This window comes from Helobdella robusta (genome assembly GCF_000326865.2).
Source record: "Helobdella robusta unplaced genomic scaffold HELROscaffold_15, whole genome shotgun sequence".
NCBI lineage: Eukaryota > Metazoa > Annelida > Clitellata > Rhynchobdellida > Glossiphoniidae > Helobdella > Helobdella robusta.
In genome coordinates this window covers 3710884-3734255 of record NW_008703839.1, presented here as the reverse complement: position 1 = coordinate 3734255, position 23372 = coordinate 3710884, and the positions used below count along the sequence as shown (strand labels likewise).

At 32.9% G+C, this 23372-nt stretch overlaps 1 protein-coding gene across 1 annotated transcript; it reads left to right on the top strand.

Annotated features, from left to right (window-relative positions):
* Positions 1-1506: 1506 nt before the first annotated feature.
* Positions 1507-10473, top strand: HELRODRAFT_74811 (hypothetical protein; the record flags this gene model as incomplete). Its single annotated transcript, XM_009015325.1, has 18 exons — positions 1507-1621; positions 2165-2240; positions 2310-2381; positions 2522-2590; positions 2865-2977; positions 3276-3450; positions 3802-3880; positions 4052-4145; positions 4503-4598; positions 4911-5046; positions 5290-5474; positions 7011-7142; positions 7756-7978; positions 8340-8437; positions 8826-8989; positions 9466-9618; positions 9754-9939; positions 10126-10473. The coding sequence occupies 18 exons, from the start codon at positions 1507-1509 to the stop codon at positions 10471-10473; spliced, it is 2514 nt and encodes an 837-aa protein (XP_009013573.1).
* Between the last annotated feature and the right edge of the window lie 12899 nt (positions 10474-23372).

Here is a 23372-nt window from a genome sequence, read left to right as displayed (position 1 = left end):
GTGAGTTAGTTTCTTGATGCACCTTGATGGAAATATGAATTCAAAATATGGGTGTGCAGTGTTTGTAAACAACATGAAGTGCTCTCTTTGTAGAAAATGAAAATTAGGATAGTGTTGTTGCTGAAATTGTAGTGGAGTCTGTGACAATAATGGAACAAAAAAAATCAGTAAGAAACGTTTTTAAAATCTCCGAGTGCGCGCCACTGATGAGTTGGTGAGTTTGTCTGTCTCGGTAAAATTGCTCTGACGACTCTGGCAATATGGAAGTTCACTTTTAAAGGCCACACCGAGCTAGACAAATATTTTATGATTAAGTTGAAGGTTCTAGGTTCTACATACTTTCAATTGAAAACATTCACTGATATATAATAACAGCATAACTGGATCCCACATACGCATTCGATCGCATTTCATCGTGCGGAAGATGCTACATTTTTATGTAAAATTCGATTAAATTGGCAAACACGTAGGCAAACATCGAGCAAGCGTTTCAATGAAATTGCATTTAAAACGAATATGTGTAAACAGCAGAGCAAACATATTTTTCCAATTCTATTTTCATAATTCAATGTAAAAAACGTTTTCATCTATACTGAGAAAATAAATTTTGTACTCAATTGCCCAAGACAAACAATCAGCATCGATAAAGATATTTAAAAAAACTTATTGAAAAACCTTTGGAAGAAAAAAAAATCTTGAAATATAATTAAATTCTTGATCATATATACACGCGTCCACGCTAACACAATACATCCAAAAGTTTACTAACTCACATACGCACACACACATACGGGCACGTACGCAACTACGCACATGTTTGTACACAAACATACAGTATGTATATAGTATGCCAACACACGTGCAATCACGCACACACGTACGTACATCCATACATACGTACGCACAAGCGTGCGCGAGGCGTATCTGATGAGTTACATTAGTTGAAGCATATGTACTTTACAGGTACGATGGCTGTATCGTTCGTTCGTTTTTGTCGCAGCTTAAAATGAAGTAATGTATTGCAATGAAATATAAATACCTTGTGCAGTTTTCAATTAAAATTTATGCATAAAGTTTTCTAATGCTTCTCGACGTCTTCACTACCCATTAGTTTTAAATTTCATACATGTTACTGCTATTTATTTATCAAACTAAACTAGACTGCCTTTTGATTTTTAGTTGTTGATACGAAATTATACAAATATACAATTTGCAGATAAGGTTTCATTATTTTGGTTAACTTCACAACAACAACAATTAAATTGCAAAGATTAAGTTTTAATGTTCATAGATTCTTCGCATAAAATGAGTCCGTAGAAACCAATGCGTTGCTAGGCTAAAATAAGGTGAACGATATTAAAAGAACCCAATAGATTTATTTTGGAATGATGAATGAAGCATTTTAGCCCCCAACATTTTGTCACACAATATTTTATAAACTGTATTTAAACAAATTTAATTGCCAAATTTATGAAAAAATATTTGATTTGCAATTTTGCGTGAAATATGTCGCTCTTTAAAACGAAAGAAATCTGGTCAGCTGATGTGGGCAACAACGCTGAGGAGGTGTTCGATGTTGGGTGTATGTGTTTGGCTGATCTCGACCATTCAGGCCGCGGTAGTTATTCATGTATTCATAAATGTTTTGTTGTTATTATTAATGAATATTTATTTTTCATTATATTTTTCGTTTTCCTATTATATATTTATCAGCAAATTAACATAAATTGAGGTTTCACAAAAATTAGATAACATTTAAAATTTTTGGAAGGTAAGATAGCATAATAATGGTTAAGAAGGCTTAACAAGGCACCTGGTTTAGGTTTCGCTGATGTTGTGATAACTTTTGATTGAATGCAAAAAAAACTCTTGCCTACCATTTGCTTAGCCTAGGTATTCACATGCTCTGTGTGCTGTCAATACCTCTAAGAGAGATTTATTAATTAATAAAGACTAATTATAATAATAATACTTTAAAATTGGATAATAAATACTTGTTATTGTGTGAGATTAGTTAGTTATTATTGAATTGTGACTGTTGGCCTAGTTTATATATTTTAATTTCAAATTAAATAACGATTTAGGTTGTTATTTTTTTCATATTTTATATTGCTCTCTAATTAGAGCTTTAGATTTTGAATATGAATTTTATATTTTTATATAGATAAAATTGTAGTTGGCAGTTTCGGTGGGGTGTTAAGAATATATCAGCCAAATTTAAAATATGAAATCCACAAAAAGTTACAAGCAACTAGTTCTACTGAAAATATGAATGAGAACTCGAGCTTGCCTGCAACCATGCATTCAAGAGCCGATGAATTGTTGTGCGAGGTGGCTGTAAAAGAACCCATTATCCATGTAGTTGTTGGAAGATTTGTTGTGTGAGATCATTCTACTTTTTTAATGTTAATTCAACATCTTTATATTTTAAAACAAAGAAAAGCTAAATCTTTATACATGATTAATGAATATGATAAATTATTTTATAATTGTTTTTTAAATTATTTTTCCAAATTTGCAGAAGTTCTCCCACACTCTCCATTGCTGTTCTACAGATTAAAAAGTTGTCAGTCTACTTGTTTGAAAGTAAGTTTTGAAGTGTAATTACCTCATTGTAGTTGTTTAGTTATGAACACTATATATAAATTTTATCATCTTCTCACATGATGAACACAAAAATTTTCTGTGTTCATCTTTTATTCTCTTTATCAACATTTTCAATTATCGATTTCGTAATCAATTTTATTTTTCCAATGTTGAAAAGAGTTGTAAAACTCTTAGTTTCTTTTTTTTCATTTGTCGTTGGGGTTATAATGGGATTTTTAAAAATAAAATTAAAGTAAATTCAAAATCCCAGTGCAGAGCCTTGGTTCAAACAGCAGCACACTGCTGGAATGCAACATGACTTGCGTATATGAGCACAAACTCAGAAGAAATGCCTTCAACATGTGTCATGGTCCTTTTGGAAAAGTACAAGGTATTTGTTATTCATTTAATTATTTAGTGAGAATGACATTTATTTTAACAACGACATACATGTAACAATTTTTTGGAAATTTGATTCGAACGGGAAATTCTTTATCATTGGTGTTTGTGCTGGATTAGCAGCTCAGGTTCACCCCAAAACTTACTAGATAATGATTGGTATCATCAACTGGATTTGAACCTGCAACTTTTGATTCTTATAACTGAGGATGTATCATTGAGCTAATTTTCCTGGTAACATTGCAATTGACAAATCAATAACCATATTTTGTAACTAACAATTCTTGAAGGCAAGGATTTTTTGTGCGTTCAGTCACTAGATGGGGTGATATCAATATACGAGCAGGAAGTTTATGCATTGAGCCGATGCTTGCCTAATTCACTAATTCCTGGACCAATCGTCTACGTCGGGTCAACTGACTGCTTTGTTACTGTTTCTTCGGCAAGGATGGTGGAATGTTATGAGTAGGAAAATGTTTTCTTTTCTTTTTTATCGTTTCATTATTGTATCGTTGTTCTGTCATTGTTGCATCATTGTGCCGCTGTGTATTATTGTTGATCGTTGAATTGCTGTCATGTGAACATTATTAATTATTAACAGTGTTGTTTGGTTTACACCGTATGATAGGACATTTTTACTATCGACACTGCTTGGTTTTTGATAATGTTAAAAATTCTTCCCATCTGGGTTTGAACCACAGATTTATATGACAACATATACCTATGTACGTTCGTCCATTGTCTGATCATTTTATGTCATGAATTTACCAATTAAAACGTCATCGAACGTTACTCCACACTGAATGCCGAATGCAGGCTGCAGACGATTGCAACATCATCAGACAACGTCAGTAAAGCGCAAGACGGCATCTCATCATCTGGCAAGAAAATAAATGTTTGTTGATTTTTTTATTGTTCATTTTGATTTGCTCGCATTTCCGTGTTAAATTGAGTTAAAACATAAAACATACTTATAGGTCATACATATTCATATATTTTAAATAACAAATAGTCAAAAACAATTTCACAGTTTTAGTTTGTACTCAATACACTTTCTTAATTAAAGGCGTTTTGGACATTCATCACCAATGATAACGCCAGAGATATACAAGTTGTGACGCACCATACCTCAAACAAACAAAACATCTATGTCCTAGGTTGTTGTTGATGGTGTTGTTGTTGTTGTTGTTGTTTTTATCGCTTTTGATGTTGGTGTTGTTGATGTTATTGTTGTTGTTGTTGTTGTTGTTGTTGTTGTTGCTGTTGATGATGTTGTTTTTGATGTTGTTATCGTTTTTTTGATGTTGGCGTTGTTGATGTTGTTGTCCTTGATGATGTTGATGCTGTTGTTAATGTTGACCCTGAAGAAATATTAATGATTTTGATAAGATATTTATTTGTTGTTTGAATTTTTTTTAAATTTAAATATTTCAATTAAGACGATTGTAAGGATGCGATTGGTAAAGAAAACAATAATGATGATTTAGATGACGTTGTTGTTGATGATAATTACAAAGGTGAAAGAAACTTGTACGCATTCACGAGTTCTGGAGTTATCTTCCTGATGAAAAAATTTGAATTTGATCCCAGCTCCTTCTTTGTTTACTCGCCAAGTTTGTTGAACTGACTGGTGCGCGCAGATGACGCTTTGCCATTTTCCTATTCTCAATTGAGATATTAATTATATAAATTTTTGTTCCGCTTAATCAGTTGTAGCTTGATGAAATATTACATAAATATTGTAGCCAGTTACAGTAATAAATAAACACCAATATCAAAAAAACAATACAACATCGACAACATCATCAACAACATCATCAACAACATCATCAACAGCAACAACATCAACAACAAAAATATCAAAATAGAATACTGAAAATACAGTAATAAAAGTAATTTTTATCATACCCATATATCCTCTTCAGATGTTGAGGAACTAACGGTGAACATTTTAATAACAACACACAACAAAACACTGCTCGTTTATAAGAACACGACACTGCAATGGGCCGCCAACTTAGCCAATGTACCTGTGCAAGTGGCCAGAATCTCTACTGACGGGTTGGCAGTTTCAGTGAAGACTTTACATTTAGTGTAGAAATAATTTTTAATCAATCACCAATTTGATGTCTTGGTGGGTTGTTCTGTGAATGTCTTATTTGGTGTTTTGTATCGCATACACTGTACAATATCGTATCGTGTTGTATTGTATCGTATCGTATCGTAATCAATATCTTAAGTTGCGGTGCATTGTATGATCACGTTCGTCACTTGACTTCATGCTTGCCCTGCCAACAGAGCCAGCAAGGGATGCATTGTTACGATGGACGACAGTGGTCGTCTGGCCGCTCTTTTCCTGGGTACTGAGCCCTCCGTCTGGTCACGACCCGTTTTCCAGAGTAATAGTTCGAGGGAAGCTGGCTTCAATGAGGCTCAAGCTGAGTTGAAAAAGTTGCAGGAATTAATTAAGAGAAAGCAAGGAGAGTCGAGTCCAAGTCGGTCCTGTTGAAATGATTGAGTGGCCTGTGTGTGTGTGTGTGTGCGTGTTTGTATGTGTGCGTGTGTGTGTGTGAAGAGGGGGGTTGTGATGGTACGTTGTCAGTTGGAATGTTTGAGTGGATGATGTTGTGATGCTGTCTCCAATTTGTTATTACAGCAACTGATGCGCTTAATAATTTTTTCGTTTCTTCCGGTCTACTTTGAAAAAATTGTTGTTTGACTATAATAAGATTTATTGTATCAGTAATCATTAAATCATTATACATTGCACATTTAATTATAGTTAAAGTGCTTATATTGATAGTAATAAAAATAACGAAACATTGTGTGACGTTGATGTGACGTAGACGAGCAGGCCCTGTCAAAAGCAGGACACCAGAAGACAGACAGTGACGCCATCAACATGTCTGCATCATTCATCAAACTCGTGCCTCTAAGTGTTAGTTGGTTGCTGTGACGTGTGTTGGCTGTTAGTTAGATCATTTTAATGTGGTGGCATTTTTTCGATTTCGACTACTTTACCATCTCGCAATCGGTACCGTATGTGGTACGCTAGGTGAGGTTTGTATGATTTGTGTTAGTTAAGCATGACGTTTGAGTTGAGATGAACTGTGTAACGTTGGGCAAGTGGGGCTGTCATGTCATCTCAGATGGCAACTCTGCGATGTCTGGCGATTTTTGTATTGGTTTGAATAACTGCTTCAAAGAAATATTTATACGTCATACGGTCTTTGTGTGCGCAAAGCAAGTTGCGTGGATGATGCAGCCTTAGTGGGCAGGACACGAAATTCAAATTATAAATAAGAAATGATGTGGAGATGATGACAGTTTGGTAACATTTTTAACTGCAGTAATAACAAATTGCATTACGTCATTCAGCACACGTTTGAAACAGACCTTCCATTGAATGGGGAGTATCAGGCTGCCCTCTTCAAGGTGGTTTTTCAAGGTCTTATAAACGTGTATGTGATGTATTTATATTACATACGTTACGTTCATCTGCTGCGTGTTTATGTACTTGCATGTGCATTCATACGGACATGTTTTTGATTTTTAAAAATATTTCGTTTTCCCATACTTTATTTTAATTAAATTGTTTTTAACAATTTGATCTGGCGACATCGATCATTTAGAAGAGCATTTCAATTGAGCTGATGTCTGTCTCGACCTCCATTGATTAACTAAAAAAAACCGACGGACAACAAAAACGACAAACAGTCTTGTACTTTATAGCAAGCATGCACCAACGACAACAACAAATCACGCACGCGCAACAACAACAACAACAATAAAACCGAGGTCATCACACAACACCAAACAACAATCTCAAATGACTACACCAAACAATAACGAACAATATAAACAATAATAAAGATAGTGTTGCAAAGCAAACATGCACTAACAAATGTGAGACTGCACGTATCAACACTTCATCCTCTGGCCGTTGATCAGCAATCATTTTTCCTTGATAGATTAGGTGAGTGATGTGATGGCGATGATGTTATTGATGTGATGTTGATGGTCAGAAGTTGAATCAGTTGGCGAGTTAACTCAGCCGGTAGAAGTGTCATGTCTCGTGCAGTTACGCGATGACCTGGTTCGAATGCTGTCTGTCCGAAACTTAAAGGTTACCATACGCCATGCGTGTATGATGCGGCGTTTGCACGTGTATACATTATATGTTTGTGTGTGCGTGTGTTTGTGTGTGCGTGTGGTGTGGTGTGGTTAGTACAGCTTTTGCGGTACGAAAGTTTAAATAGAGGAATGATATGTAAGCATTTCAGAGCTGCATGCACAATGAAGAACAAAAAAAATCACATTTCAACAGTTAATATCCGCATACAGCGCAATTCATTTTTTGTAACATTTTTAAGTTGTAAACAAAAGTTACTATAATTACAGTTTGTTGTTGATCGTAAAAACATGTTGCATGTATAATAATTTGATGTTGTCGTTCTTCCTGAGATCCTTCAACTGGCTTCAGTGCCAGTGTGCATGCCTTCATGAAGGAGGCCTCAGTCGTTTCTGATCCACTCATCCACGTCCTCGCTACTTTCAACAACGAACAAGGTTTATTTGTAAAGTTGCTTCAGTGAATATCCTTAACTACCCAGACAATATTATTCATCAGCCAGCGCTATGAACTGAGGCAAAGTTCGATTCTGCTTGCTACCACCTTGCTCATTCTGCTTGCTTATTATGTATATATATATATATATATATATATATATATATAAGCATAATATTAAATTTATTACATAGCTTTATAAGTGTATCTTGGTCTGTTGTACACTTCAAAACAAACGCACGCGCGCACACACGCACACACACTTGAGTATTCCGTTGTAGGTGGGATAAAAGTGTTGGAGAGATCATCTGAAATTGAACTGCCAATCATGATGGAGAGGGTGGAGCCAGAGAAGACATCAAGCATCAAGTTGACCATGGACTCTAATGTTGCTTCATTTGATCTCAACTCTTTATACAGTGGTTTGTTGAAAATTATTGATTATACGTGTGTGCTTTATGTGTGGGGTTGTTTGTGTGAGCGTGCTCGTTTATGTGTGTATGTGTGTAAAGATTTGTGGTTTGTGATGATTCATTATTCTACCTGACTGGTTTAGTTTAAGCATGGGTTAGTATAGTAGGGCGGATAGAATGGTTGGTAATATCGGCGATCGATTTTTAGTACATATATTCAGAGTTCAAACAAATTTGTTACTATTCTACATCTCAAAACTGACAGCTGGAATACATTTGTACGGACAAAACTATTCCTGAACATTGTGGTTTAACAAACGTTCTTAAAGGTTAAATAAAATTTTTTTCTAATTGACAGATATGAGGAACGAAAGTGTAGTTGATGGTGAGGATGGTTCGCTTGCGGTTGCTTTCAAGTGTGTCGGGCAGAGTGATAGAGCTGTTGTCACTTTTTTAAGTTCTAAAACTTCAAGTTAGTACGTTTCGTTGAACTGCCTGCTCTGCACCATGCAGCACTTACAGTATTTAGTTGTGTCAATTTATCTGTTAGTTATTTTTTGTATTTGTGGGCATTATTGTCGCTAAATAATTTAAAAAACTACATCATTATCGTTTGGCTGGTTGGTTGTTCTTTATTTAAGTTTATTCATTAAGAGTTTTTTAACCGCTGTTAATTAATTATTTAACCAAATGGTTGCTCATTTTCTCAGCCGAAATGTCTTCAATCAATCAACTTTTTAATCGTCCAGTCAGTAATCAATCGATCAACCAGTGATTTATTTAACCAGTTAACTAATCATTTAATCAATCTACCATCTGATTGATCGATTAATCAATAAATCAATCCACTGATCAATCAGATAGGTTTCGATTGCAATCTGACAGCTTACCTGAAATGTGGCTCGTCTTGAAAGATTTTGTTAAACGATTGAATAAAAAATCGCCAGATGTCAGGTTGTCGATAGATCTGCAAAAGCAGCTACCGTTAGTTGAATACTTCCATATTATGGACCAACATTTTCAAGTCAGTTCTTTTCCATAGAGTTGTTGTTGTTATTGTTGTTGTAGTAGATATGGACTCGTAGAGTTGTTATTATGTTGTCGAGGTTTGTTATTGATGTTAGAAGTTCATTTGTCGTTGTTGATATTAATGTAACTGTAATGTTGAATTTATTTATGTTGATATAATGTTGTTTTTTTGTTTATGTTGCTGTAATGTTGTTGTTTTTTGTTTATCTCAATGTAACTTGGTTATTTTATGAGATGTAGTGTATCATTGTATGAGATGTAGTCTATCATTGTATGAGATGTAGTGCATCATTGTACGAGGTGTAGTGTATCATTGTATGAGATGTAGTGTATCATTGTACGAAATGTAGTGTATCATTGTAGCATTATCTTTTATACGAGCATCAAATATTGATATTGTCTAGGGGTTAGTTTGGTTGTTGTTGTTTTAGGTCTAAATGTTCAAATGTTTCAAACGTGATTAATATACAGTGTCGGCGAGAAAAAGTGAAACTTGATTTGTTGTTGGAGTCGACAGCTCTGCAGTACAGGGCAGTTCAGAAGAGGTTGTTGATAATATTCAAAGACAAGTCGGCCACATCTCTCAAGAAACTTGATTTCTTACTTGAGGCTACATACAAACAGGTTTATTAGTTTGTGGGTATGTATTTATATTTGTTCGTTTGTTAGGTAGTATGTGTGATAGTTCTATGCTATGTTTGGCTTTTTTATTTAAGTGAAATTTTATAAAATTAAAAATGAAATGATATCTGTTGGCAGATAATTTCGATAACAGAGCAAATAGATGCAAATGACCTCAAGTTGCGACAAGCATCATCATCACTGTCGGCTGCCACTCATCTCATCATCCTACTTATCAGAATCGCTCTCAATCTGTCAGACGAGGAAATGAAAATATTTCAATCTTCTTTCACTCCCAACGTTCACTCCTGCGACGCCTCTGGGGTGTGTTTTTTTTCCATTTCAGCAAGTCATTCAATGTTATTCAAATCACGTATTCAGACTTTATAAAATAGTTTTACTTTTTGGCGTTATTTTCCTTTTGTTGAACGTTAATAATAAACAATTCACTGAGTAAGTAACAAACAACTGAGAGAATCAGCCCACTTTGACACTTGACGATGCAAACAGGGTTGGGAAGAAATTGTCGAGAGCAACATCACCAGCATGTTGAAAGTTTACTTTTCAAAGAGCATCAATCCTGAGCCCGCCATTTCAACAGCAGCCAATCAGATCCCAACAAGTTTGGAAAACATTGAAAAGTTGAAGAAACGCATTGGACTCCTACTTGACAAATTAATAAAAGGTGGAAGATTAACTGACCAGCAGCAACAAAAACAGACACAACGATCAACCCAACAATATCAACAAAAATCAGGTGATGGGATTAATTTTAAGATATTTTATAATATAAAATATGGTTGTTTGTTATTATCTACACGCATCCATCATATTTATTCTAACTTTCTCGTTAGCTGAATTGTCCACTTATTTTAAATATTTGATTGATCAAAATTTTTATTTTCCCGCCAGCAATATTATTCCCATTAACTTATCTATCTTAGTTTTGACGGCAAAATGCTGATAGTAACCGGCTTCATAGAGTTTTTTCATTATTATGTTTTTGTAAAATGGAATCTTTGAGCAGCGAAAATTAAACATTTACCTCTATACGAATAAGAGTCGTTTCATATCTCTTCTTTATTTTTTTATATTAGTCCCAGTTACAATAGCTACAAATACCAAAGCATTAACAAAGTGCCTGTTACATTTACACACACCAAATTAGAGAGAGTAACCATTATTATTTCAATAATTTTAATTTAATTTAAATTTTTAATTTTTATATCATATCATTTTTAATTTCAGATATGATCAGTCATAGGTTGAGTCAGTTGAATGAAGAAGCTGGCGAATGTGACGATGACAACGACGATGATGCTGGCTGATGATGCAACACTGGTGCGTGTAATAATGGTTTGATGATGGATACCATCGTGTTGAAGTTTCAGCAAATTTTATTCTAAACTGTTTGTTTGATAGTGAATATATAATTTAGAAATATAATCTAGTAAATGTTCTTTCGTTTTTACTTCATTGTCACGAAATCTCAATGTTACTGAATGATATCGCCGAAAAGGTAATTGTAGATTGTAATATAGCACGGCTGACGTCATCAAACTTGGATGCCTACCTAATGATAACCGTGGCACGTTACATTCCTCGATTTCTCTTCGTTAAGATGGGCGGATGATCTTTCTTCCGTTTTTTGGTAGCATTTCAATGAGTATTGCATCTCATCTTTAAATTTAATTTTTTCAAATTATCTCGATTGTTCTACGTACTCATTTGCACTCGGGTATAGTTCAATTTGTTGTATTTTTTAGTGAATCTCTTTTAACCGAATTCTTCTACGTATTTAGTAGAGTTATTAAAAATTTGCGCATGATTCCAAAATGTAGAGTGACAGTAAGTCAATATTTGAATGTCAAACAAGAAATTACAGTCTGCAACATTAAGACGCATAATTTTTATTACCGATGACAATCTGACATTTTCTTAAAAGTTACATTATAGCACATTCCTTCATTTGATATTATAAAAGGAAATCAATCTAGCAGAGCGTGGTTTCGATTCACGGGCCTCTGGGTTATGGGCCCAGCACGCTTCCACCGCGCCACTCTTCTAAACGGCGGCTATCAACTTGATTCCTTCTACAACCTCAATTGTTTTAGTCGATGGTAGAGTATTATTGAGCGATAGATGGGCGGATAACCTTTGATGTGATGGTATTCGGCAAAATATATTAAACATTCATCGGTTTATTTTATCAACAGATATTCATCTATGATTGGTTTTACCGTACTATTTTTTACTTATGCCAATTACAATAAGTTAACCGATTTTCAATTCCTACATTATTTACTGACTGTTTTGACAATAAAACATATGAAGAACAAATAAATAAGAACATAAAAACCTTAACTTATCGAGGCTTTATTTATTAGCTGAAAATTTTAAGCGAACAAAAAAATATATTGAATTTCATTGCACAACATACCGCATAGAGGGTTGTATCATATAATTAGAATAAATATAACGGCCTTCGCTCATTTTTGACGGTTGAACAAGGAGCTTACTTTCGGAGGGAAATTGGAGGGTGATTTTTATTCGCCCAAGTCAAAAGTTACGATCGTATATTTACTAATTTCGGAATATTGCTTTTATTTAAAATTTTAAAATGTTTTAAAAGGTACTAGATGCTGTTTTAGGATAGATATTGCTGTATGACGGTTAAGTATCTTTTTGCATTTTAAATAAAAATATTTTTTGTGAACCACCAACAACACTTTTAACAGTTAGTTAAGTCTTAACTCATTAACTGTAACAACACTAAACGACGACTAATTAGTAATTAAATTACTAAACTCTAATAATTAAGCTAAAACTAAACTCTACTGATTCTATTTACTAATTGAAATAAATAACAGATAACACTAACGAACATTAACAGATTAGACTACTAGAAACTACCAACCACTACTACTACAGTTAGTTAATGACTAACAGCACTTGTTCCTAAGATCCTAAATTCTATTGCTTGATTGGTTTTAAAATTTTTATTTACAATGCTTAGGTCTGGGAATAAAATATACTAAATTAAATAAATATATTAAACAACTTGTCAATCAATTTTATAAAATAAACACTTTTGTAATTTGTTCAATTCAAGCTTCAAACTCCCCAAGCTAACTTGCAATTTAATTAAAATTGATTAATTATGAGTGATTCAAACTAAATTTTTTTCATTTAATGTTTTACAAAATATTCCTCATTCTTAAATTGTAGTACATGTTGTTATTAAATTTATTAAAGATAATGTGTGATTCCAGTGATTCATCAATCCATAACTTGTTAGATCATGATCATTCAGTTTTAAAGAATCCCCATCACCATAACCAATGAGGTTTGTAAAAATTGTACTTTTAATTTATTATATTTTATGCACTTAGAATGTTGTGTTATTAATTATTATCATTAATTTATTAAATGCTGTGCATACCTATGGCAAGTAAATAAAATAATTAAGCATAGAAATAGCCACAATCAAATTAATTTATATAGGCATGAGTATAATTTGGATAATAATAATTAAAAATATCGGTATCATTGAAAATGGATAAAGTCATAAATAAAAAAATAAATCATAAATTGCTAAAAATTCCAGTAAGATTTTGCCTTACACCTACATCTTTTTTTCATTCTTATATTATAATAAATGTTTGTTATCAAATATATCAAGGATTGATTTCTCAATCCATGACTAGATTAAATGTCATGATCCTACAGTTCCAGAGGATCCCCATCACCATTAGTCAATAAGGTTTGTAGAAATCACCCCAGGCATACCATCAATGTTTTTTAGCCACCTTTTAATGTAGTGTTAATTAAATGGCATTGAGAATAGTTATTTAAAACAATCTTATTAAAATTATTGAACAGGTATGACAAGATTACTTTCTTAATGTCCTAGTGCGAGGAAGATGTAAGCCATTTATTTGTCCAAAGATAATCATATGCCTTATGCCCATACAAATGCAGTGTCAACGCAAATGATTTTTGATCAGAGTTATATGTTCTAATTTTTTTAAACTTTTCCAGAAATTTTTCTGTTAATTTATTTGTTACATTAAATATTTGATGTGTATTTCATATAAAAACTTGATTATGCCAATTTAGTTAACTTGTTAAGCATTAATATAAAATTGACTCTACTTGTAATGGTGTTTGGTATGATGATGATGATCCCAGTCCTAAGCAGGGTTTATTATTCACAATGTCATTATGCCCTTTCTAAGTTTTAATAAAATACATGGATAATATTGTTGAATGCATTTTATATTTTTGTATAGATAAGAATGTTGCAATGTACAATGATGATATGAACTGCTTCCTTGTGTAACTGATGACATATAAATATAACTAACTTGAAAACATGGGAATGCTTTCTTCAGCATTACCTTCCTTTCTCCATCATAACCCTTATAATCTTTATTACAGAAATGGTCACTGCATATTCTTGCATTTTTTGATGGAAGCCATTTGAAATCATTTATTTCCTGTCTGATGCACTTAATCCAATCGTTTTGCATTTTTACATTTTGAGGAAATCTGAAATTTTATAAACTGTTACAGAAACTTGTGCATTTCTTAAGTATTGCTTTTATTAATAATAAAATGGTAATCCATGATAGCATTATAAATTATAATAGTCTATAAAATAAAATATATTTAATTGTAAAACAAAATAGTTCTATTCAATGAGTATAGGGATATTGTTACATTTATTTTAGTGTGAAGTTAATTTGAAAATAAACCTGTGAAAAGATGCATCAGAAATTTTCTCATTTCTATTTATTATTAATGCAATTTTTAATGCAACAGGTAGGCATGTTTGTGTATAGCTATGAAAATGAAAATTTACTTAAAAACTAAATTATTGTATCTGACACGAAAATTAGTACAGAAACAAAAACGAAAGAATAAATGACAATATAAAAATTTAAACATTGATTGAAAGAGTTTATTCTAATTATATGGTATGGGCAATTCGTTGCGAAATCGTTGGAGGAAATGGTGTCAACAGTAGTTATTTTACTGCGTGGTAGTTAATCAGCCGGTATAAAGGTTATATTCAATTCCTATCAAATAAATTTGACAAAATATACACAGGCAGAACTAAATAAAGAAATAGACATGTAGTTATAATACATTTATAATGTTGTATTTACACATTCAAATTGTACAATTGTGTTGTGGTGTAGTCTCAAATTATTTTAAATTCTTTCAGAAAATTTTAAACGTTTTACTACACTATATATACTAGTTATTTTTATCAACAATTTAAAAATTTTATCAATAATTAAAAAAAAATTTCAAATTGATTTCATTGCGATATCACTAATGATTTTTGTGACCTGACTGATTAAAAAGCATCAAAGGAAGTTAAAATAGGATGGAGAATTTGTTATATTGGGATATTCGTTTAAAAAGCGAGCAAAATTTTAATATAAAAGCGCTTATAAATCTATGCATATTGGCTCAGCTTGGCTTGGCTCGGCTTGGAATTGGATGTTAAGCAAGGTGTGGTCTTAAACTATTTTGAATTCTCCCCGAAAAATTTGAACTGCGTGCGTACATATATAGTAATGGCTACTGTTGTATTTTATAATGAATTTATGCATATTGGCTCAGCTTGGCTAGGCTCGGCTTGGAATCGGATGTTAAGCAAGGTGTGGTCTTAAACCATTTTGAATTCTCCCCGAAAAATTTGAACTGCGTGCGTACATATATAGTAATGGCTACTGTTGTTTTTTATAATGAATTTATGCATATTGGCTCAGCTTGGCTTGGCTCGGCTTGGAATTGGATGTTAAGCAAGGTGTGGTCTCAAACAATTTTGAATTCTCCCCGAAAAATTTGAGCTGCGTGCTTACATATATAGCACTGATTACTGTTGCTTTTATAGTGAATTTTTATTATATATATATATATATATATAAAGTGACTGGAATCCATGTATACAAATAATTAAATTATATTATATTAGATTATGTTTATATGAAAAGCAATATAGCAGATTCAACCAGCCAACCAGAAAGTTTCGAAGGCGTTCGTTCGATGACTTCAATTTAGTACGGTTTGCATTTTGGTTAAGACTGTATAATAGTGTAGTACATACATTAAATAAGTTTTTTATTGATGTGAATGATTGAAATGATGAAAATGTATGGTTGAAACGAGTATAAATAGGAGCTGAAAAAACGTTGAAATCAGATCAGGCATTTCTGCCTCGCTCGAGTCGGAGTGCCTGATCTCATTTTTTTATATTTATATTTTTTTAATTTATTTATTTTTATTTAATTTTATTTTATATAGAGTTATATAGAGTTATATAGAGTTATATAGAGTTATATAGAGTTATATAGAGTTATAGAGAGTTATATAGAGTTATATAGAGTTATATAGAGTTATATAGAGTTATATAGAGTTATATAGAGTTATATAGAGTTATATAGAGTTATATAGAGTTATATAGAGTTATATAGAGTTATATAGAGTTATATAGAGTTATATAGAGTTATATAGAGTTATATAGAGTTATATAGAGTTATATAGAGTTATATAGAGTTATATAGAGTTATATAGAGTTATATAGAGTTATATAGAGTTATATAGAGTTATATAGAGTTATATAGAGTTATATAGAGCATAAATCCTATATAGATACGTTTCTTTGAGGTTCTTTTCTTTGCCGACCGGTCGGCTTCTTTGCGTTTCTCTATTTTCATTTAAATTAATTAAATAAATAAGATTTGTCCATTCATCTAGGTTCATTCAGGTTCATTCATTCAGGTTATAGCTTCCAGAGGAGTTCGTTGTGGATGATCAGAATGGTTGTGATGTCACCCTACGTTCAACCTTAACCCTAACTTCCTACTTTACGGTTTCTTAACGGTTTCTTTTTTTGCCAGTTTGCTTGCTTTTCCGGCTGGTGGGTTTCACCGCGGCTTGTTTCTCTATTTTCATTTAAATTAATTAATTAAATAGGATTCTTCATTTCATTCAGGTTATAGCTTCCAGAGGAGTTCATCATGGAAGATGTCAGGCTACGTTCGTTCATTCAGTGGCAAAGAATACCCGCCTGACTGGGATACGTTTTCTTCTTTTTTTCTGTAATTTAACATTAAGTAGGAATGCTCACACGCACACACACGCACACACAATTACATTAAGTAGCTATATAGGTAGGTTAGATAGGCCTAATTTTAATTGTAGGTAGGATAGATAGGAAGCATCCAACACTAAATAGTTGAATAGGTAGGCAGCGTAAGTTTATCTCTTCTATTTTTTCTCGCACCCACATTACACGCATCAGCGTATTATATATACACACACAAATACATACATAAACACATATTAGTATTTGAGCGTTATTTTATTTTCATTACACATTCTAATTTATTATTACTAAGGTTGAGAGTAATTTAATTTCATAGGTAGTTAAGGGCAATAATGTAATTCTAGGAACAATCTTGTAATGCAAATTAAAAAAAACGCTGTAAGTGTATCGATAGGTAGGTTAATTGTAAGTTTTCCATTATTATTATTATTAGGTTGGAGCCCAAGGCATTACGTAGGTGGTGGGGTGGGTGCCGAAAGGCCAATGAATTGGGCTCTTGAGTTTTGTAATTTTAGGTAAGCTAAGGCAGTAATGTAATGAATAGGTAAGTTAAGGTTACGTTGTAACACATACTCACTCATTAATAGATTTAGGGTTTAAGTTTTATATTATTATTACTAAGTTGGAGCCCAAGGCATTACGTAGGTGGTGGGGTGGGTGCCGAAAGGCCAATGAATTGGGCTCTTGAGTATTGTAATTTTAGGTAAGCTAGGGGTTAATTGTAATGAATAGGTAAGTTGAGGGTACGATAGCCGATAGACTCTGAATTTCGAAGTCTCTTGTCAGAGGTAAGCCTTGGTGGCCAGTGGTGAACCGGCAATGGTTTACTATCCGGACGGCAATGGTTTACTATCTGCACGGTAATGATTTACTATGCGGCATGGCCATAGTCTACTACCCGCACGGCTTCCGGACGGCAAATGGTTTACTATCCGCAAGGCAGTAGTCTACTATCCGCACGGCAATGGTTTACTATCCGGTGCCCTGGCTGTCGGTGAACCTCTGTGCAAGGAGGGAGAATGAAGGGGAACTTTCGACTATCGTACCATTAACAATTTATTATAGATTAGTTAAGGTAATTGAATAGGTAGATAGGATTATTTTTATTAAGCAATTTAAGATGCAGGCACCGCTAAGCTTTCTGATGAGAATTTTCTCTTTCTCCATTCCACGGGCTGTGTTTCAACAACAATCTCGAGGAGGACTGGCACCAGTTTTGGAGGACAACGCAGGAAACGGAAGGCACTCATCATTCTGCCTTTGTCGAATGGACGACGGTAAGTTTTTTTTACATTTTACTCTCTTTATTATTTTCAGATATTGTTTATTTCCCATTATTTCCATTTTATAATTTTTTGCTTCTAAGATTCTAACATTCATTTACTACTAAGCTAATAAAAATAACTTGTCTACAGACTGATGAGAGGTGGGCAGTGGTGGGCGTCAGCACGTTTCAGATGGTGGTCTCATGATGATCGTTCCGATGACAACTCGAAGAAAACAACAACGACGATTTTTGAAGTATGGTTTAGTTTCGTTGTTTTTATTTTTTTCATTCATTCATTTTTTCACACAATCTTTCAAATTATTCATCCATTAATTGACTCATTCCATTCATTCATTGAATCATGGATTGGTTAATTAATTCATTCATTCACTCAATCATTCGCTCAATCATTTATTCGTTTGTTCTTTCGTTTTAACATTCATTTACTACTAAGCCAATAAAAAAATTTGTCTACAGAATGATCAGAGGTGGGTTGTGGTGGGAGTCAGCACGTTTCATGATGGTAATCTCATGGTAAGATAAGTTGCTTCTTACTTTTCTTCAATGGCTTGTTTTTTATTTAAAAAAATTAACTTTCTCTTTCAATTTTGTTTTTCAGTATCCGGTAAAATTCATTTCCTCGGTGCGTGTCAGATGATGGTCGGTGCAATGGAGGTTCGTCCGTAGTGGGTGAAGTTCTGGAGGGTAAGCGCGCGCGCACATTTACATACACGCACACACATAAATACAACACACACATACACAACATCCATTCATTCGGTGTCGTTGTTATGTTTCTCTTCAACTTTCTATTTTCTTTACCGGACTTAATTTAATTCATAGGTAAGTTAGGGATTGAGATGAGTTGAACAACTGTAGGTAGGCTAGGGCTTAACATTAGTTAAAAAGTTTCAAGTAAAATATTAACATTAACATAAATTAAAAAGCTTCAAGTAAAATTAAAACGTTAAAATATGTAAAATAAATGAGTTGAGTTATCATTACAGGTAAGCTAGGGCCCTGAGTAATTTAATTGTAGGTAGGTGACTGACTACTATTCTTGCGACTTTTTAATATTTTTTTTGTGGTGTTTTTGTTTTCGCTTCTTAGCACACACAACACCAACAAAACAAACTACATTTTTTTTGTCGTCGCCTTAAATTTTACCATTTTTGAACAATCTTTTTAATAATGTCTATTTATTTGTTTGTAAAATGTTGACTGGTTTCTAGTTTCTTATTTTGGTTATATAACTTTTGGATATTTCCTGATTTATTTTGTATATATGCATGCATGAATAATTTCTGTTTGGTGTGTTGATTTAGTCATTATGATATGCTGTGAACTGTCCTTACTAAATATTCATGTTTCGTGATAATTATTTTTTATCGATCGATAATTTGTTATATTTGTTTGTTTAAAATCTGAACTTTTTAAAAAATTGACATTTAAAAAATTTTAATTTTTCGTCACTTTTCATCTTTTGATGATGTCAAATAAAAGCAACTGTTGTGTTTTTCTTTTCTTACTAAAATCTCGAATAAAAACATGTACACATAAAGAGACACAGACACACATACATACAAACATACATACATACATACTACCATCATATATACGCAGTACAATAAACATTCATGTCATTTCTGTCAATGTATTTTAAGTATGTCATACTGTTAATCTTGTTAACTATGATGACGATCATCATCTTCATCATCACAACCATCATCAACGAACAACAATAACAACAATATAATAATAATTACAGCAACAACAACAACAACGAAATAAAGATAGTTGTTCTCATTATGCATTTCAAAAGCTTGCATTCTTCTTTTAATACAAGCGTTATATATATATATATATATATATATATATATATATATATATATATATATATATGTGTGTGTGTGTGTATGTGTGTGTGAGTTTGTTTGTGTGTGTGTGTGTGCGTGTATGTGTATTGTATATTTTTATCTATTTATTGAAACGTTATTTTTTACGCATACCCCTTGTCTCATTCTCTCTCTCTCTCCCTCTCTCTTTCTTTATATATATATATATATATACATACATAAAAATTATGGTCGTAATAGACCATGGATAGACCAACATATACATATATATATATACATATATGACTGGCTGGTTGGCTAGCTGGCTGGCTGGCTGACCGACCGACAGACTGATTGTTTGATTGTTTGATTGATTTATCTCATAGTATTGTATACATGAGAAAAAATCCGATTAAGCCAACCTTCGGCTTCAGTAAGCCACTGTTTTTTACCCGACAAAAGCAATTTCTATATTTATACTGACAAAAATAATTGTGATATATTTAAAGCATTATATGTACAAAAAAGTGCTATCTTATGAGTTCTATGAAACCCTGTAAGCCACTGCTGTAAGCCAACGTATGATTTCACAGCCAGTTTCTTATGAGCACCAGCAGAATGTAAAATATTCATTCAATATAATGAAGATAGTTGTTCAAATAACAATTTTGATTTATTTAGGCCGTTTATTTCATAAGCAAATCAATTTTTAACATGATCGAATAGTGTAAAAAAAAGGTGACTATAGTTCAATCCTACTAAGCCAACCTTCGGCTTCAGTAAGCCACCGGATTTCACCGGGCCAAAAGCAATTTTTATATTCAAATTAACAAAAATAATTTAATAATACATAATTCTATTAATCATTATTAAAATTAAATAGAAATACTACAATGTTTTAAGCATATTAAATCAAGTAAATATTTCATTTAGCTTGCTCGTTAAAATCCATGCAATTTCGTAAGCCAACAATCCAAGCACGACAAATAGCCCGACCGATAGATCGAATTGATCAATTAGTCCTATTATTCTAGTTATGTGGTTTGGAGCAAGGGGAGATATTACTGAAAATAATTAAAAGTTGAAAAAATTGAGGTTCTTTGCATATCCCTGCTTCAACCCATAAGAAGGTGTTGTATGCTGGTAAATAGGCCTTCCCTTGGGTTGTATGTAACAGAATGTACACACATGATGACTTTGCTATATCGATCAGTCACACGTTTGCAAATTTATCGCATTGGTATATTTCAATTTCAAACGTAATACGTAATACTTTTAGTAAGTTTTGTAGTAAAGTTTTCAAAAACCTAAAACGGTTACGGTATGTTACTTTCGATTAAAATAAACTGGTCTTTAGCTGTCGGCTGGCTCATCCAACAGCCATCAACCAAACAGAAAAAAAATTATCCAACATCAACTTGATGAGAATCGTTTTATATTCGTTAAAGAGATTTCCAACATTTTGTTGAATATGTTGGGAGGACATATGGTCTATCTAGTTTATCTAACCTCGTCTCGATGACTTCCTTAGTTTTTCACTTCTTGTGTTCGAAACATTATAAAATTAATTTTAAACAAATTTTTTTAAATTAATCCAACTTCCATTTGAAACATTTTCCCGATATACAACACCTGTAACATGACTCATTTTGTCGTGACTGTAAGCAAGTTTAAGATTAAAAAAACTAACATTGTTGGTTGATTGCGCTAATGTGAAATATCGATTTTTTAATAAAACTTTGTGTTCTACATCGGGGCAGAGTCGGATATTAAATTGAATTAATTTTTTAATATATTTTCTGTTATCGTTGGCTGTTTGTTAGGTGTTCAGTTTCTACCTAATCATGTTAAACATCAGAGTTTGCGTACAAGTTACGTACGTTTGTACGGCTGCCATAAGGAAGCTTTATTTAAAAATTTTGTTTTCTAAAAAAAAAAAACAATAAGGAGGAATTGCAAACTGAAATGAAATTTTCTATGTAAGATGCCCGACATTTTCTTATAAGTTTCATCACGACACATTCCTTCATTTGGTAATTTTTAAAAAGAGACACTAGCAGAGCGTGGTTTCGATCCACGGACCTCTGGGTTATGGGCCCAGCACGCTCCCACTGCGCCACTCTGCTTAATGTTAACCGTTCACTGGTTTGCATCTACAACATCTATCATAATTGACAGTACAATAATGGTAGATGAGCGATAGATGGGCGGGGGTGTCATCTGTCATGAAATGGCACTTGGAAAAAATAGTTAAACATTCGATAGTTCTATTTAGAGGTGAGCTGGAATTGAAATTTGTTCCCAATTCCCTTCCATTTTTGTTTGTCATTTCCGATTCCCTCCCGAATTCCCATTTATGACAACGTTCCCGAAAATTCCCATTTCCAGCAATTTACGTTCACCTCTAGTTCTATCTAACGTCATCTCGATGGCTTTCTTAATTTTTCAATTCTTAAATCTTATTATAACACCCAAAATTACAGTAAGGACATCAACTCTGCAACTCTACTCAAAATGATAAATACGCATAATTTTTATCATCACTGCAAATTTACATTTACATTTATTTGATTTGAATAGCCAATGAGATCTCCGACATTTCTTTTACTTTGTGCAAGAGTTAGATATTGAAAAATTTAAATTGAATTATTTTGGCTGCCTATTCCTACCTCGTCATCAGAGTTTGCCATGATGGGATGTTTTATTTAAAAATATGGTTTTCTAAAAAAAAAACAACGAGACAATATGATCGAGACACAAACATTCACATACATGAAATAAGTCGCAAAAGTATCATGCATAATTTTCATTATCATTGCAAGTTAACATTTACAATTAATTGCCATTGAGTTGCCATTGAGACCTTCGACATTTGTTATAAAGTACATTTACTACATACTACAACGCGTTTCTTCCATTGATGTAATGAAAATCTATAAAATAAGACCATCCTAGCAGAGCGTGGTTTCGATCCACGGACCTCTGGGTTATGGGCCCAGCACGCTTCCACTGCGCCACTCTGCTCGATGATGCATGGCCACCTGTTTGCATCTACAACTTCAATGGCTGTGAATAATGGAAGAATATTCAATATTCACAGAAGAGCGATATGGGATGGTATTCGGAACAAATATTTAAACATTTGAAGAAAATATATAATTTGGTAACGGAAATCCGGATGTATATTTGAAATCTTTGATGTATATTATATAGTACCTTGAATCGACCGCCTGGTTATCTTTATTTATTACTATGGTTTGATTTTTTGGAATGTGGCTCTAATGAAGTGAATTAGGCTGGTAGTTTTTTTGACCAGATTCATGCAGTATTTAATGATAACTGTACAGAGAAAAAGAAGTTATATACGAAGAGAAAAGAGTATGTTAATTCATTTGGTAACAGAGACCACATTTTTTATTTCTAGTAAGTATCTTGAATCGATCTAACATGTATTGCTGCAGTTCAATTTTCGGAATGTGACGCTTGTATAGTGAATTATGTCGATTCAATTCAACTCAATTCACTAGATATA